The 12,386-nt window shown below is 41.7% G+C and overlaps 1 protein-coding gene across 1 annotated transcript; it reads left to right on the top strand.

Moving 5' to 3' along the window:
* The first annotated feature begins 8,667 nt into the window (after positions 1-8,667).
* LOC127450402 (dexamethasone-induced Ras-related protein 1-like) lies at positions 8,668-9,778 on the top strand. The gene is made up of 2 exons (XM_051714491.1): positions 8,668-8,938; positions 9,058-9,778. The coding sequence occupies exons 1-2, from the start codon at positions 8,668-8,670 to the stop codon at positions 9,585-9,587; spliced, it is 801 nt and encodes a 266-aa protein (XP_051570451.1). The 3' UTR covers positions 9,588-9,778.
* Positions 9,779-12,386: the final 2,608 nt, after the last annotated feature.

Here is a 12,386-nt window from a genome sequence, read left to right on the forward strand (position 1 = left end):
GGAGGAGCTTGCTCTTTTTCCAGTTGACCCAAAGCCCTAATCGGCTGAGGTGCAAGAGCACCAAGTCCCTGTGTGCACACAACATGTCCCGAGAGTGAGCTAGGATTAGACAATCGTCGAGATAATTGAGAATGCGAATGCCCACTTCCCATAACGGGGCAAGAGCTGCCTCTGCGACCTTCGTGAAGACGCGAGGGGACAAGGACAGGCCGAAAGGGAGGACGTTGTACTGATACGCCTGACCCTCGAATGCAAACCACAGGAAGGATCTGTGTCGTGGTAGAATTGAGACGTGAAAGTACGTGTCCTTCAGGTCTACCACCATGAACCAATCTTGATGCCGGACGCTTGCCAGAATGCGTTTTTGCATCAGTATCTTGAACGGGAGTCTGTGTAAAGCCCGGTTCAGTACTCACAGGTCCAAGATTGGCCGCAACCCACCGCCTTTTTTCGGTACATTGAAGTAGGGGCTGTAAAACCCCTTCTTCATCTCTGCAGGAGGGACAGGTTCTATCGCACCCTTCCATAGGAGGGTGGTGATCTCCATGCGCAAGGTAGCAGCGTTTTCGTCCTTCACCAAGGTGAAGTGGATACCACTGAACCTGGGCGGACATCTGGCGAACTTAAAAGCGTAGCCGAGTCGGACGGTCCGGACCAGCCATGGCGACGCATTGGAAAGCACAAGCCATACATCCAAGTTCCGCGTGAGGGGGACCAAAGGGACAACGTCGTCGGACGTACCGGCAGGTGGGGCCTCGCAGCGGGGCGGAGCTCGAGGTGCCACACCATGTCGTGGCCGTGCTGAGTCTAGCGACATCGAAGCACTTACCTGGCTCCTTGTGACCACCCCTGGAACAGCCTGGGACGGGGGAGGAAGAGGCCTGTCCTCGCAACCCGTGGAGACTGTCACATCGGGGGCGGATGTGTGCCACTGCTGGTATATATAGTTTTATATCAAAGTACTTATGAGGTTACTGGACTTTGTGTGACCCAGGAGAGGGCATATGAGGTTGCTGGACTTTGTGTGACCCAGGAGAGAGCATTTGAGGTTATTAAAAGTGCTGATGCTGCAACAAACCACACAGTACAACAGAAATGATGATGCTATGGACCTTGGGAAACACAGCTAAAGATAAAGATTCAGCTGTAACAGAAATAAAGATGCTACGGACCTTGAGAAACATAGCGGAAGATAAAGATTAAAACAACTAGTGGTCAAAGTGACCGTATTATGCTCAGATTGTCATGTTTTTATACAACTTTAATTAAAAAGTTATTTTTTAAAAACAGACTAAAGCCAGGTGTCCACCATTAAAAAAAATATCAAAGGCCTTGTGAGATAATGGTGGCGAACGGTATCCATTGACAACCAAAAAATAATGAAGGGGCGTACACGAGGTAATATCAGACAAGAAACTGTATAAAAGATGAGGGTCTGGACCAAGGGATTCAGATCTCAGCTGACATCTCGGGTTTGTTGGTTTTGCTCAATAAACTCTAACCTTTGACACCTGGAACTCCTGACCCCGAGAGCTTTCTTACAGAGAAGGAAATAAAAGGCATCTTACACTCCACAACACGGGGAGACCGCCGCCAATCCTGCAAGGGAATAAAGGTGGACGGTGGTCGTGATGACGACCGTGCACACTGGGTATGTGACCCAGGGAAGGAGGAAAATGCTCTTTTGCTGAACTGTTGGGTACCGCAGCCACTTGGGCATGCGGCGAAATCAAATGGAAAAAATCTTTTGAAAAACAAAAGATTCTCCACCCAATGCAGTGGGTTTCATTGACCCTGGGTCGCCCGTCTCAGGGGCGCTTTGACGACCTTCGTGGGTTCTTGGCGGCCAGCCGTGAGACAGGTGGCATCTGCTTCCTGCGGTGGGCTCCATGCCGGGGCCAGGCCGAAGGGGCGGGCTGCGGCGGAGCTGGTGCAGTCACCGCAGGGGGATGCCCTTGGCGACGAGCAGACGGGGTTCAGGATCTTGAGCCATGCTGGGGCAGGATATGTCGGATAGCCTCCGTTTGCTGCTACACCGTCGAGAACTGCTGGGAAAAGTCCTCGACGGTGTCGCCGAATAGGCCAGCCTGGGAGATGGGGGCAGCAAAGAACCGTGTCTTGTTGGCCTCACCCATCTTGACTAGGTTGAGCCAAAGGTGGCGCTCCTGGACCACTAATGTGGACATCATCCACCCGAGAGACTGCGCCGTGACCTTTGTCGCCATATAGCCCCTGGCCGCCCCGCCATCAAGGGTAGTGAGAGCGGGGGAACTGAGAAATCGGGACTGGGCAGTAAAAGGTGCCTCCCACGATTTTGTCAGCTCCTTGTGCACTTCTGGGAAGAAAGGCACTGGAGCGGGGTGCGGCTGCTTTGAGCGGCCCTGGAACCAATCATCGAGCCGCGAGGATTCAGGGGAGAGCAGAGGGTTCCACTCTAACCCGACGCTCACGGCCGCCCGGGAAAGCATGTGCGTCATCTCTGCATCAACCTGTGACTGGGCAATCATCCCCAAAGGGGGGAGCCCAGCTGAGGCTTCTGCGTCCGACTGGACAAGCCTGCTCTCCGATGCTGCACTCGAGAGCTCATCAGCTCTTTCTTACGAAAGCAAGCTGCGACCGCAACGTTGCCATGGTCATGTTCTCGCAGTGAGAACATGAACCATCCACGAACGCTGCCTCCATGTGGGTCGCGCCCAGACACGAAAGACAGCGATTGTGACCATCTGAAGTTGAGAGGTAATTCCCGCAACCAGGAATAACACACAATCTGAAAGGCATCTTTAAAAAGACGCGTCTTTAAAAAGACATTCCGTGTGTGCTGCTCTTTTAGAGAAATATATTCTTTCAGGAAAATATACTCACCCAGCGGCATTCTCTGCAGTGCACCAGTGCAGAGGAGGGAGAAGCCGCTGAAATGCACCGTCATATCCAGCAGAGGTGAATGAACAGTCTTGAGAATTCAGCTCAGTGAGCATGACTGTTCGGCTCCGAAGAGAAAATCTGAATGAGTGGTTGCATACCAGCTCCTTTTATACACGTATGTCTGGGGGAGTGGCATGCAAATACCACTCATCAAATTTCATTGGCCTTTTATCAAAGACCAGAGGTGCTTCGGGCTCCTAAGAACGACCCCAAGTGTCACTACATCGACACAACGTCGAGTGAGTGACAGATAGGGAACTGAGTTTAAATGAATTTGGCTAATGTGTATGTAAACTTCTGAGTTCAACTGTATATATATATATATATATATATATCTCGTTTTTTTTTTTAAATATTCAATGTTAAAATACAAATATTATCGTAAATAACAATACTGAATACAAGTACATAACTGTGACGAGGAGGAGGGCATGGCCGGGCTGCGAGAATTCACGCCCAGCGCTGAGTTGCCTGATCAGGAGAAAGATAAAGAAGGAGCCGGGGACACCAGAGAAAGAGTGAGAGAGACACACGGAGCTGTGTGTGTGTCTGTTGTTATGTTTCAGTTCAGTGTTTGTGTTGATTAAAGTCTTGTTAATTGTTAATCCAGTTCCCTGATTATATATACAGGTGCATCTCAATGAATTAGAATGTCGTGGAAAAGTTCATTTATTTCAGTAATTCAACTCAAATTGTGAAACTCGTGTATTAAATAAATTCAATGCACACAGACTGAAGTAGTTTAAGTCTTTGGTTCTTTTAATTGTGATGATTTTGGCTCACATTTAACAAAAACCCACCAATTCACTATCTCAAAAAATTAGAATACATCATAAGACCAATAAAAAAAAACATTTTTAGTGAATTGTTGGCCTTCTGGAAAGTATGTTCATTTACTGTATATGTACTCAATACTTGGTAGGGGCTCCTTTTGCTTTAATTACTGCCTCAATTCGGCGTGGCATGGAGGTGATCAGTTTGTGGCACTGCTGAGGTGGTATGGAAGCCCAGGTTTCTTTGACAGTGGCCTTCAGCTCATCTGCATTTTGTGGTCTCTTGTTTCTCATTTTCCTCTTGACAATACCCCATAGATTCTCTATGGGGTTCAGGTCTGGTGAGTTTGCTGGCCAGTCAAGCACACCAACACCATGGTCATTTAACCAACTTTTGGTGTTTTTGGCAGTGTGGGTAGGTGCCAAATCCTGCTGGAAAATGAAATCAGCATCTTTAAAAAGCTGGTCAGCAGAAGGAAGCCTGAAGTGCTCCAAAATTTCTTGGTAAACGGGTGCAGTGACTTTGGTTTTCAAAAAACACAATGGACCAACACCAGCAGATGACATTGCACCCCAAATCATCACAGACTGTGGAAACTTAACACTGGACTTCAAGCAACTTGGGCTATGAGCTTCTCCACCCTTCCTCCAGACTCTAGGACCTTGGTTTCCAAATGAAATACAAAACTTGCTCTCATCTGAAAAGAGGACTTTGGACCACTGGGCAACAGTCCAGTTCTTCTTCTCCTTAGCCCAGGTAAGATGCCTCTGACGTTGTCTGTGGTTCAGGAGTGGCTTTACAAGAGGAATACAACAACTGTAGCCAAATTCCTTGACATGTCTGTGTGTGGTGGCTCTTGATGCCTTGACCCCAGCCTCAGTCCATTCCTTATGAAGTTCACCCAAATTCTTGAATCGATTTTGCTTGACAATCATAAGGCTGCGGTTCTCTCGGTTGGTTGTGCATCTTTTTCTTCCACACTTTTTTCCTTCCACTCAACTTTCTGTTAACATGCTTGGATACAGCACTCTGTGAATAGCCAGCTTCTTTGGCAATGAATGTTTGTGGCTTACCCTCCTTGTGAAGGGTGTCAATGATTGTCTTCTGGACAACTGTCAGATCAGCAGTCTTCCCCATGATCATGTAGCCTAGTGAACCAAACTGAGAGACCATTTTGAAGGCTCAGGAAACCTTTGCAGGTGTTTTGAGTTGATTAGCTGATTGGCATGTCACCATATTCTAATTTTTTTGAGATAGTGAATTGGTGGGTTTTTGTTAAATGTGAGCCAAAATCATCACAATTAAAAGAACCAAAGACTTAAACTACTTCAGTCTGTGTGCATTGAATTTATTTAATACACGAGTTTCACAATTTGAGTTGAATTACTGAAATCAGTGAACTTTTCCACGACATTCTAATTTATTGAGATGCACCTGTATATATATATATATATATAATTTTCATGATTGAAACCCAACCAAAGAGCACATTCTGGGATTTTACTCCATAAGGTCCATCCAGCAAGTAGCTCTCCAGGATGTATTCTTTCTGATCAATATATGAGGTAAGATTGCATAGTGAGTGGTGGTGGCGTAGTGGGCTAAAGCACATAACTGGTCATCAGATGTCGGATAGCCTCCATTTGCTGCTTCACTGTCGAGAACTGCTGGGAAAAGTCCTCGACGGTGTCGCAGAATAGGCCAGCCTGGGAGATGGGGGCAGCAAGGAACCGTGTCTTGTTGGCCTCACCCATCTCGACCAGGTTGAGCCAAAGGTGGCGCTCCTGGACCACTCATGTGGACATCGTCCACCCGAGAGACTGCGCCGTGACCTTTGTCGCCGTATAGCCCCTGGCCGCCCCGCCTCGAGGTTGCTGGTTCAATCCCCACAGTCATCACCATTGTGTCCTTGAGCAAAGCACTTAACTCCAGGTTGCTCCAGGGGGATTGTCCCTGTAATAAGTGCCCTGTAAGTCGCTGTGGATAAAAGCATCTGCCAAATGCATAAATGTAAAAATGTAAATGCATAGGCCTAAATGAGTCTTGACTCAGACCTCTCTGGTCTCAGTCTTGACTTGGATGAGCTGGTCTCGACTACAACACTGGTGACATCTAAGTATGTACTAAACAGACAGGTGAGAAGGCAATGTGTTCAGTTCATGTCTTTATTCCAGTGGCCATTCAGTGCTGTCAGAAATATGACACTGCACACGAACCTTAATATGCACATAAATCCAGCCTTTAATACACAAAATCATAAACACTGCTGCCAGTGCCAGAAGAGAACTCTACAGTTTTACAACAGAAGGCTTAATGGGTACATGACCCTTCTATCTGAAAGGATGTGCTTTAAATTAGGTGCTTTAAGAATATATCACTTTTTCCTTACATATTTGCACATACAAATGCTCAGTTAAAAACAAAAGCTTCAATGGCTATATTTATACATTTAAAATTTACATATACATTTTATATAAGGTCTTAAGTTTTTGAACCTTGATCAAGAAACTGTCACTGTTCACAAGTCTTTGGCATCCTGTCATCCATCCATTCATCCATCCATCTATCTACTGTATATATATATATATATATATATATATAGATAGATAGATAGATAGATAGATATATGTATAGATATATACAGTATATAATCACAGGGGACCTCATTAACACTTTCCAATAGGGTTCTATTTGATAACATATATTTAATGCATTAAGTTTTATGAACTAACAATGAACAATATTTTTAACAGCATTTATTAATCCTATTTAATGTTTATTTATTAAAAAAATATTATTGTTCATTGTTTGTTTATGTTAGTTCATAGTGCTTTAACTAATGTTAACATACACAACTTTTAATTTAAAAAATTGCATGTTGAAATTAACATTAACCAATGTTAATTAATGTAGTTGACAAATGTAGGTAATATGTCAGTAAGTTTACTAACATGATTTTATATGATAGGGTACAATGGTGCTAAAGCAATTTACAATAATCACATAAAGCATTTTAACTACACATGTACTGTAGTTTTTCTCACCTTCATTTGTATGAGTCTCTCTCTCTCTCTCTTCCAGAACGAGCACTGACATACAGTATGTAATGCAATATAATGTCATGCCATGAATAGTACGTGGTATTTTGGAATCACAATGGTGGGAAACACTTAACATGCATATGAATGCTATATTTTTTACCAAAATCTTCTGCATTTATTGGAAAAAACAAGAAAAGACGCACGCTGATTGCCACTGATGTCACTTGATCTTTCCCTGGCCGCTTCTGTCAAGTGTAGCATCTGCATAAAGCAACAGCTGATATCTCACACAACTCACACGAAAGATGTCTGTGTTCAAGCCCAGCACCACAGGGGAGCCTGGGTGGGCCTGGCCGACCCAATCATGAACCAGAGGGTCTTTTGGCCCACCTTACACCTTAGAGCTAGAGTCAGGCATGTGTTTCAGGTCTATTTCTCTCGATGTGTGAAATGTTCCCAGCGGTTTGTGTGAGAGACGCCAAAATATGGGACAAACGGGACGATTCCGTCTTATTATACAGAACGGTTGGCAACCCTACTGGCAAACGATAGGACAAATTTGCAGGATTGGTTTCCGTAGCTTTTGTCAATTCAACGCCGCTACCTAATCAATAAAATAGCTTCACTACTGAAAAGCTATTTGATTTAAAAAAATAAAAATAAAAAATTAAATTAAAAAAAAAAAAACTCTTGAAGCTACCACCTCACTACTGAGAAATGTATTTAAGCTAATAACATCGCTGTTTGTAGCAAAGCTACTGCCCATCACTGACCATAACAGTACTGAGACCAAAACAGCTTTCTTTAACTTACCTTTGTGTCACAACGGTCCATTACCACATTGTGTCTGAATAATTTTGCGTCACAAAGCCACGGGGTTACACTTCAACCTACAAATGTCTTACTTTTACTGTATTTGACTGTGTATATTATGCTGGGATACAAGAAAGAAATTACTCAAATCAGCTTTAAAGTCAGTTTAAGTCACACACAAACAAACTGATGGTGATTTGTTTACTCTTGACCTCTTAATCTCCTAAAAAGCAAGTGAACATTATTTTGAGTTAAACCTCCTTACAGCATGACTCTTAAATGAAAAGCTTTCTGTGAGTAGTCTGTACTCAGTCTAAAGTACCCTGAATTTGTTTATTATTATTATTATTATTATTATTATTATTATTATTGTGAATTAATCTAATAAAGCTTAATGGCAGTGCCTCCTGACCACATGTAAACAACATGTAAAGTAACTAATTTATTTATTTATTATTTTTGTCACCAATAAAATGGTGTCATGTTTATTATGGGGCTATTATATAAAATATAAACAACCTACTGGGCTGTTCTTTGAGCTGATTTATTCAACATGTACACTTACCGCGTTCCATTCCCCATTCGCAGCGCGCCCTCTACTGACCAATCAGAGAAAAGCAAGTGAATTTGAGAGCAAAAAATTTGAGAGATAATGATTCATTATCATGAATAAGGCATGTTTCACATGACAACTTCAAAAATATTGATCTACACAGAAGTTATAGCCTGTCAAATCTTACCAAACACCTTTATGTCTGCATATGATTTTATATGAAAATTTATGCTTCATTTTATAATTCGGCCCACGATGATGACAATTTAAATAGTGTTTCTATTGTCTTGTTGATACTTAGTTTTGCCTTGTAGTGGGCACGGTGTAGGGCCATACATGCTTGTATTAAGAACGTTTGTCACTGCAATTTGACCTGTGAGCCAAAGGATCTCTTACATATCAGAAGAGAAAAGACTGACGCACAAACCAAAAGCAGCTGATTTGCTGCGTAATCATTGACAGGACGGCTGGAGGAGGAGGAGGAGGGGTCTAACTGCAGTATAAACCCGAAGCCACCTATGAAACGCCACTGCCTTGAGAGTTCGTCCCGCAAACTGTGCGACTATGATAAAGAAAACGTCACCGTCCGAAAACGAGTTTGACATCCCGGCCAAAAACTGCCGCAGGATGGTCATCTTAGGCTCCACAAAGGTGGGCAAAACAGCCATCGTGTCTCGCTTTCTGAATAAGAGGTTTGATGAGCAGTACACTCCAACCATTGAGGATTTCCACAGGAAGATCTACAGCATCCGAGGAGACGTTTATCAGCTGGACATATTAGACACTTCTGGAAACCATCCTTTTCCCGCCATGAGGAGACTCTCTATCCTGACAGGTGAGACGAGCTTTAAAATGACCGCTTAACTTTTATTTGGAAAGATACATTTTCAAAAGAAAGTGTTGAATCATGCAATGCAAAATATCTTAAATGTCATTTCATTTCCCCCATCTTAGGTGATGTCTTCATCCTTGTGTTCAGTCTGGATAACAGAGACTCCTTCCATGAAGTGCAGCATCTGAAGAAACAGATCTTTGAGACCAAGTCCTGTCTAAAGAACAAGACCAAAGAGGACGCAGATGTTCCGCTCGTCATCTGTGGGAACAAATGCGACCGAGACTTTTACCGGGAGGTTAAGGAGGAGGAGATCGAGCAGCTGTTCGGAGGAGACAAGTGCGCGTACTTTGAGATCTCCGCGAAACGCAACACGAACGTGGAAATAATGTTCCAGACTCTCTTCAACATGGCCAAACTGCCCAACGAGATGAGTCCCGACCAGCACCGCCAAGTCTCGGTGCAGTATTGCGACGTTTTACATAGAAAGTCCTTCAGAAATAAGAAGTTGCGGAACGGGGACGGGGACGCGTACGGTATCTTGGCAACGTTCGCGAGAAGGCCGAGCGTGCACAGTGACTTAATGTACATAAAAGAGAAAGCGATCGGTGGCTGTCAGGGGAAAGATAAAGACAGGTGTGTCATCTGCTGAAGGACTTCTTAAAGATGACAGTCAGATCTGCACACGCTTGAATGTGGTACCACGGCCAGAGAGCTCCGCTGCTTCAGCACTATAGCGGGAAGAGCGCGTGATGACCTCACGAGAGTCCGTCCGCTCAAATGTGCTGCAACTGTAGAGATCGGCATTTAGAGAGGGGATCATTCACCGGCCGGCGAGCTGGAGCCTAAGAGACACTTGTACAAGGGCATTTGTTTACATTTTATATGATTGGGATTTGAATGTTTTTGGCATCCTGAACAAAGTATTATATGAATGTCTATTTATTCTTATATGTATAATTTTACTAAAGTGGAAAAATAAATAATTAAAAACAAATACTTGGATGTCTGTTCCTCTGCATGGAAATACAGATTGGAAATACTTGTACAGATTAACGGAATGTATTATAGTGATGATTTTAATAATGTTATTATCAAGACAGTAGAGCATTATTTAAATAAATACATAACAAGAATAGGAAAAAAAAAAATCACACTTTCAATAATTATCACTGCAGTTTTATTTTTGAATGCTAATTTCTGTATAGGGGTTGAAATGTGTTTGGGAAGCTGACATGCCCTGCGGTTTGACAGTGCTATAGTCATCTATAAAAGCGTTTTACTATTTCTTTCATCATTATTATGAATGCAGTTTTATGACCATATTAATTGAGAAACTACATGGACCTTTCGTATTTAAAATATGTAATTTGTCACACAGCAGAATCATTTAAATGAAATGGTGAAGGCACAATAATTTAAATAGGTGAAATGGTCACAGCACTTACTGTAAAACATAGCCTACACTTTTACTATAAATTTGGTGATGAAAAGTCATGGACATGTTATACATGAGCTATCCACACACATGGAAGTCATAAACACACACACACACACACACACACACACACACACACACACACACACATATATATATATATATATATATATATATATATATATATTACACACACACACACACACATTTAACATTTCCAACACCATTGCCCAGTAAAAAAAAACTTTAACAAATGTTGACGTTGTGTGGGTCATGTTCACAATATGGGATATTACATTGTCTCAATGGGAAGGACACTGATCTGAAAAGAAATCAGATCTGTACAACATATCTGTATTTTAAATGTAGCCTATTAGGCTAGCCACTGTCTCCCCCGTTTACTCTAAATGTTTATTAAAGTGCAGAAAGTCACAAAAAGTCGAATACATCTTACCGAAGTAAATAACATACACTATAAAAATTGCTAGAATTTTATACGATTTTACATCATTTCACATTCCTACAATATACACATATCTTACAAAATATTGTATTCAGCATTTACTGATAAAAAAATATTGTACTCAGTCATAACACCAAATTACTGAAAAAAAAAAAAGTTACAATATCACATTGCATTGTGGGATAATAGTGTTTCATTCGAAGTCCCCATTATAGTGTTTTATGTTCCCTTTGGATGGGAACTTTGATTTATTTACTTTAATTTTCTTCAAGCTGGTATAACTGTGTTATAGAACAACATTAATTAAATCAGAAAATTTAGTGATTGTGACTAAAGTTTGATAACAATATACAGTTTACACCGAGGTGTATTCTGTATATTAAAATAAAGAAGTAATATAATTTTAACTAAACAATAAGGAAGGGATGTTTGCAATGCTTAGGCTATGCTATGATTGTAATCTCTCAGGATTTTTTGGTAAAAGTTGTCAACCAGTCATGCACAGACATCAACACTCTGCATACAAAACTCAACAATGGTGACAGTTATTAAACATTCTAGATAAAAAAATACAGATGATGATTGTGATTCTGCAACACAGCACTGACACTTTACAATAATTTCCTGGCCGTGATCACTGCAAAGTCAGTATACAGTTGTCTTTTAATTGCAATAAATTGTAGGACTACTGCTGTAAAATACTATACTGTGAACCCACACTAAATATGTTTACAGTGTAGGCCTACACAAAATGAAGTCCAAATCAGCACGACTGCCATAACGTCAATTTACTGATCTGACAACATAAAAATGTCAAATACTGTGCATTTTAATCAAAGTCTGAATGAAGCTGTAAAACAGCAGTCAAAGTAATAATTGTATCACAATCGTTCCTCATTCACTTGTCCTATTCTTTATGGGTCTCTGTTCTCAGTTGTTAAGTCAAGTGAGTGAATGTGCTTTCAGGTCTCCTGGATCTTCAGCTTTAGTTTAATCAGCTCATGGTGAACATCCATGCTCTCTTTATCCATGCTGAAAAACATCAGAATGACTTGCATACATACATGATAATGTTATGTTGCCGTTTATGTAGTAGGATGTGTTGATGCAGTCACTTGAAGAATAAACTTATAATGCCCCATCTATACCGCAAGGGAAGAGGGGCTATCGGGTCCTTCAGAACATATAATGTGTGAGTAAGGACAGCCGGTGGACTTTCTGGTGCCCCCCTGGACAGTTGGTGCCCTACTCAGACTGCGTAACATGCATATAGGGAGCAGTGGTACTGTGTCTTATGTAAAAACCAGTTAAATATCACAGAAAGAGTGTAATGCAAAAACTGTAAAAACACTACTAATATACATGTTCATATACAGTACTGTTAAAAATATATATAGGACTACCCAACTGGACCGCGATCATTTGACATGTCATGCATGTGTTTAATTTTAATTAGTCAATATATCATTATAAATATCTGTAATTCACATTGTGTCATTCACACAAACCTTGCTAAAAAGACTTTGAAAAGATCTTCCATAAATAGTGTT

The sequence above is a fragment of the Myxocyprinus asiaticus genome, chromosome 13 (assembly GCF_019703515.2).
Source record: "Myxocyprinus asiaticus isolate MX2 ecotype Aquarium Trade chromosome 13, UBuf_Myxa_2, whole genome shotgun sequence".
Lineage (NCBI taxonomy): Eukaryota > Metazoa > Chordata > Actinopteri > Cypriniformes > Catostomidae > Myxocyprinus > Myxocyprinus asiaticus.

Bases quoted from the DNA above. Each gene is read 5' to 3' on its own strand.
- LOC127450402 (XM_051714491.1), top strand. From the start codon at position 8,668: ATGATAAAGAAAACGTCACCGTCCGAAAACGAGTTTGACATCCCGGCC. The intron at 8,939-9,057 runs GTGAGACGAGCT...CCCCCATCTTAG, and splicing joins GAGACTCTCTATCCTGACAG to GTGATGTCTTCATCCTTGTG.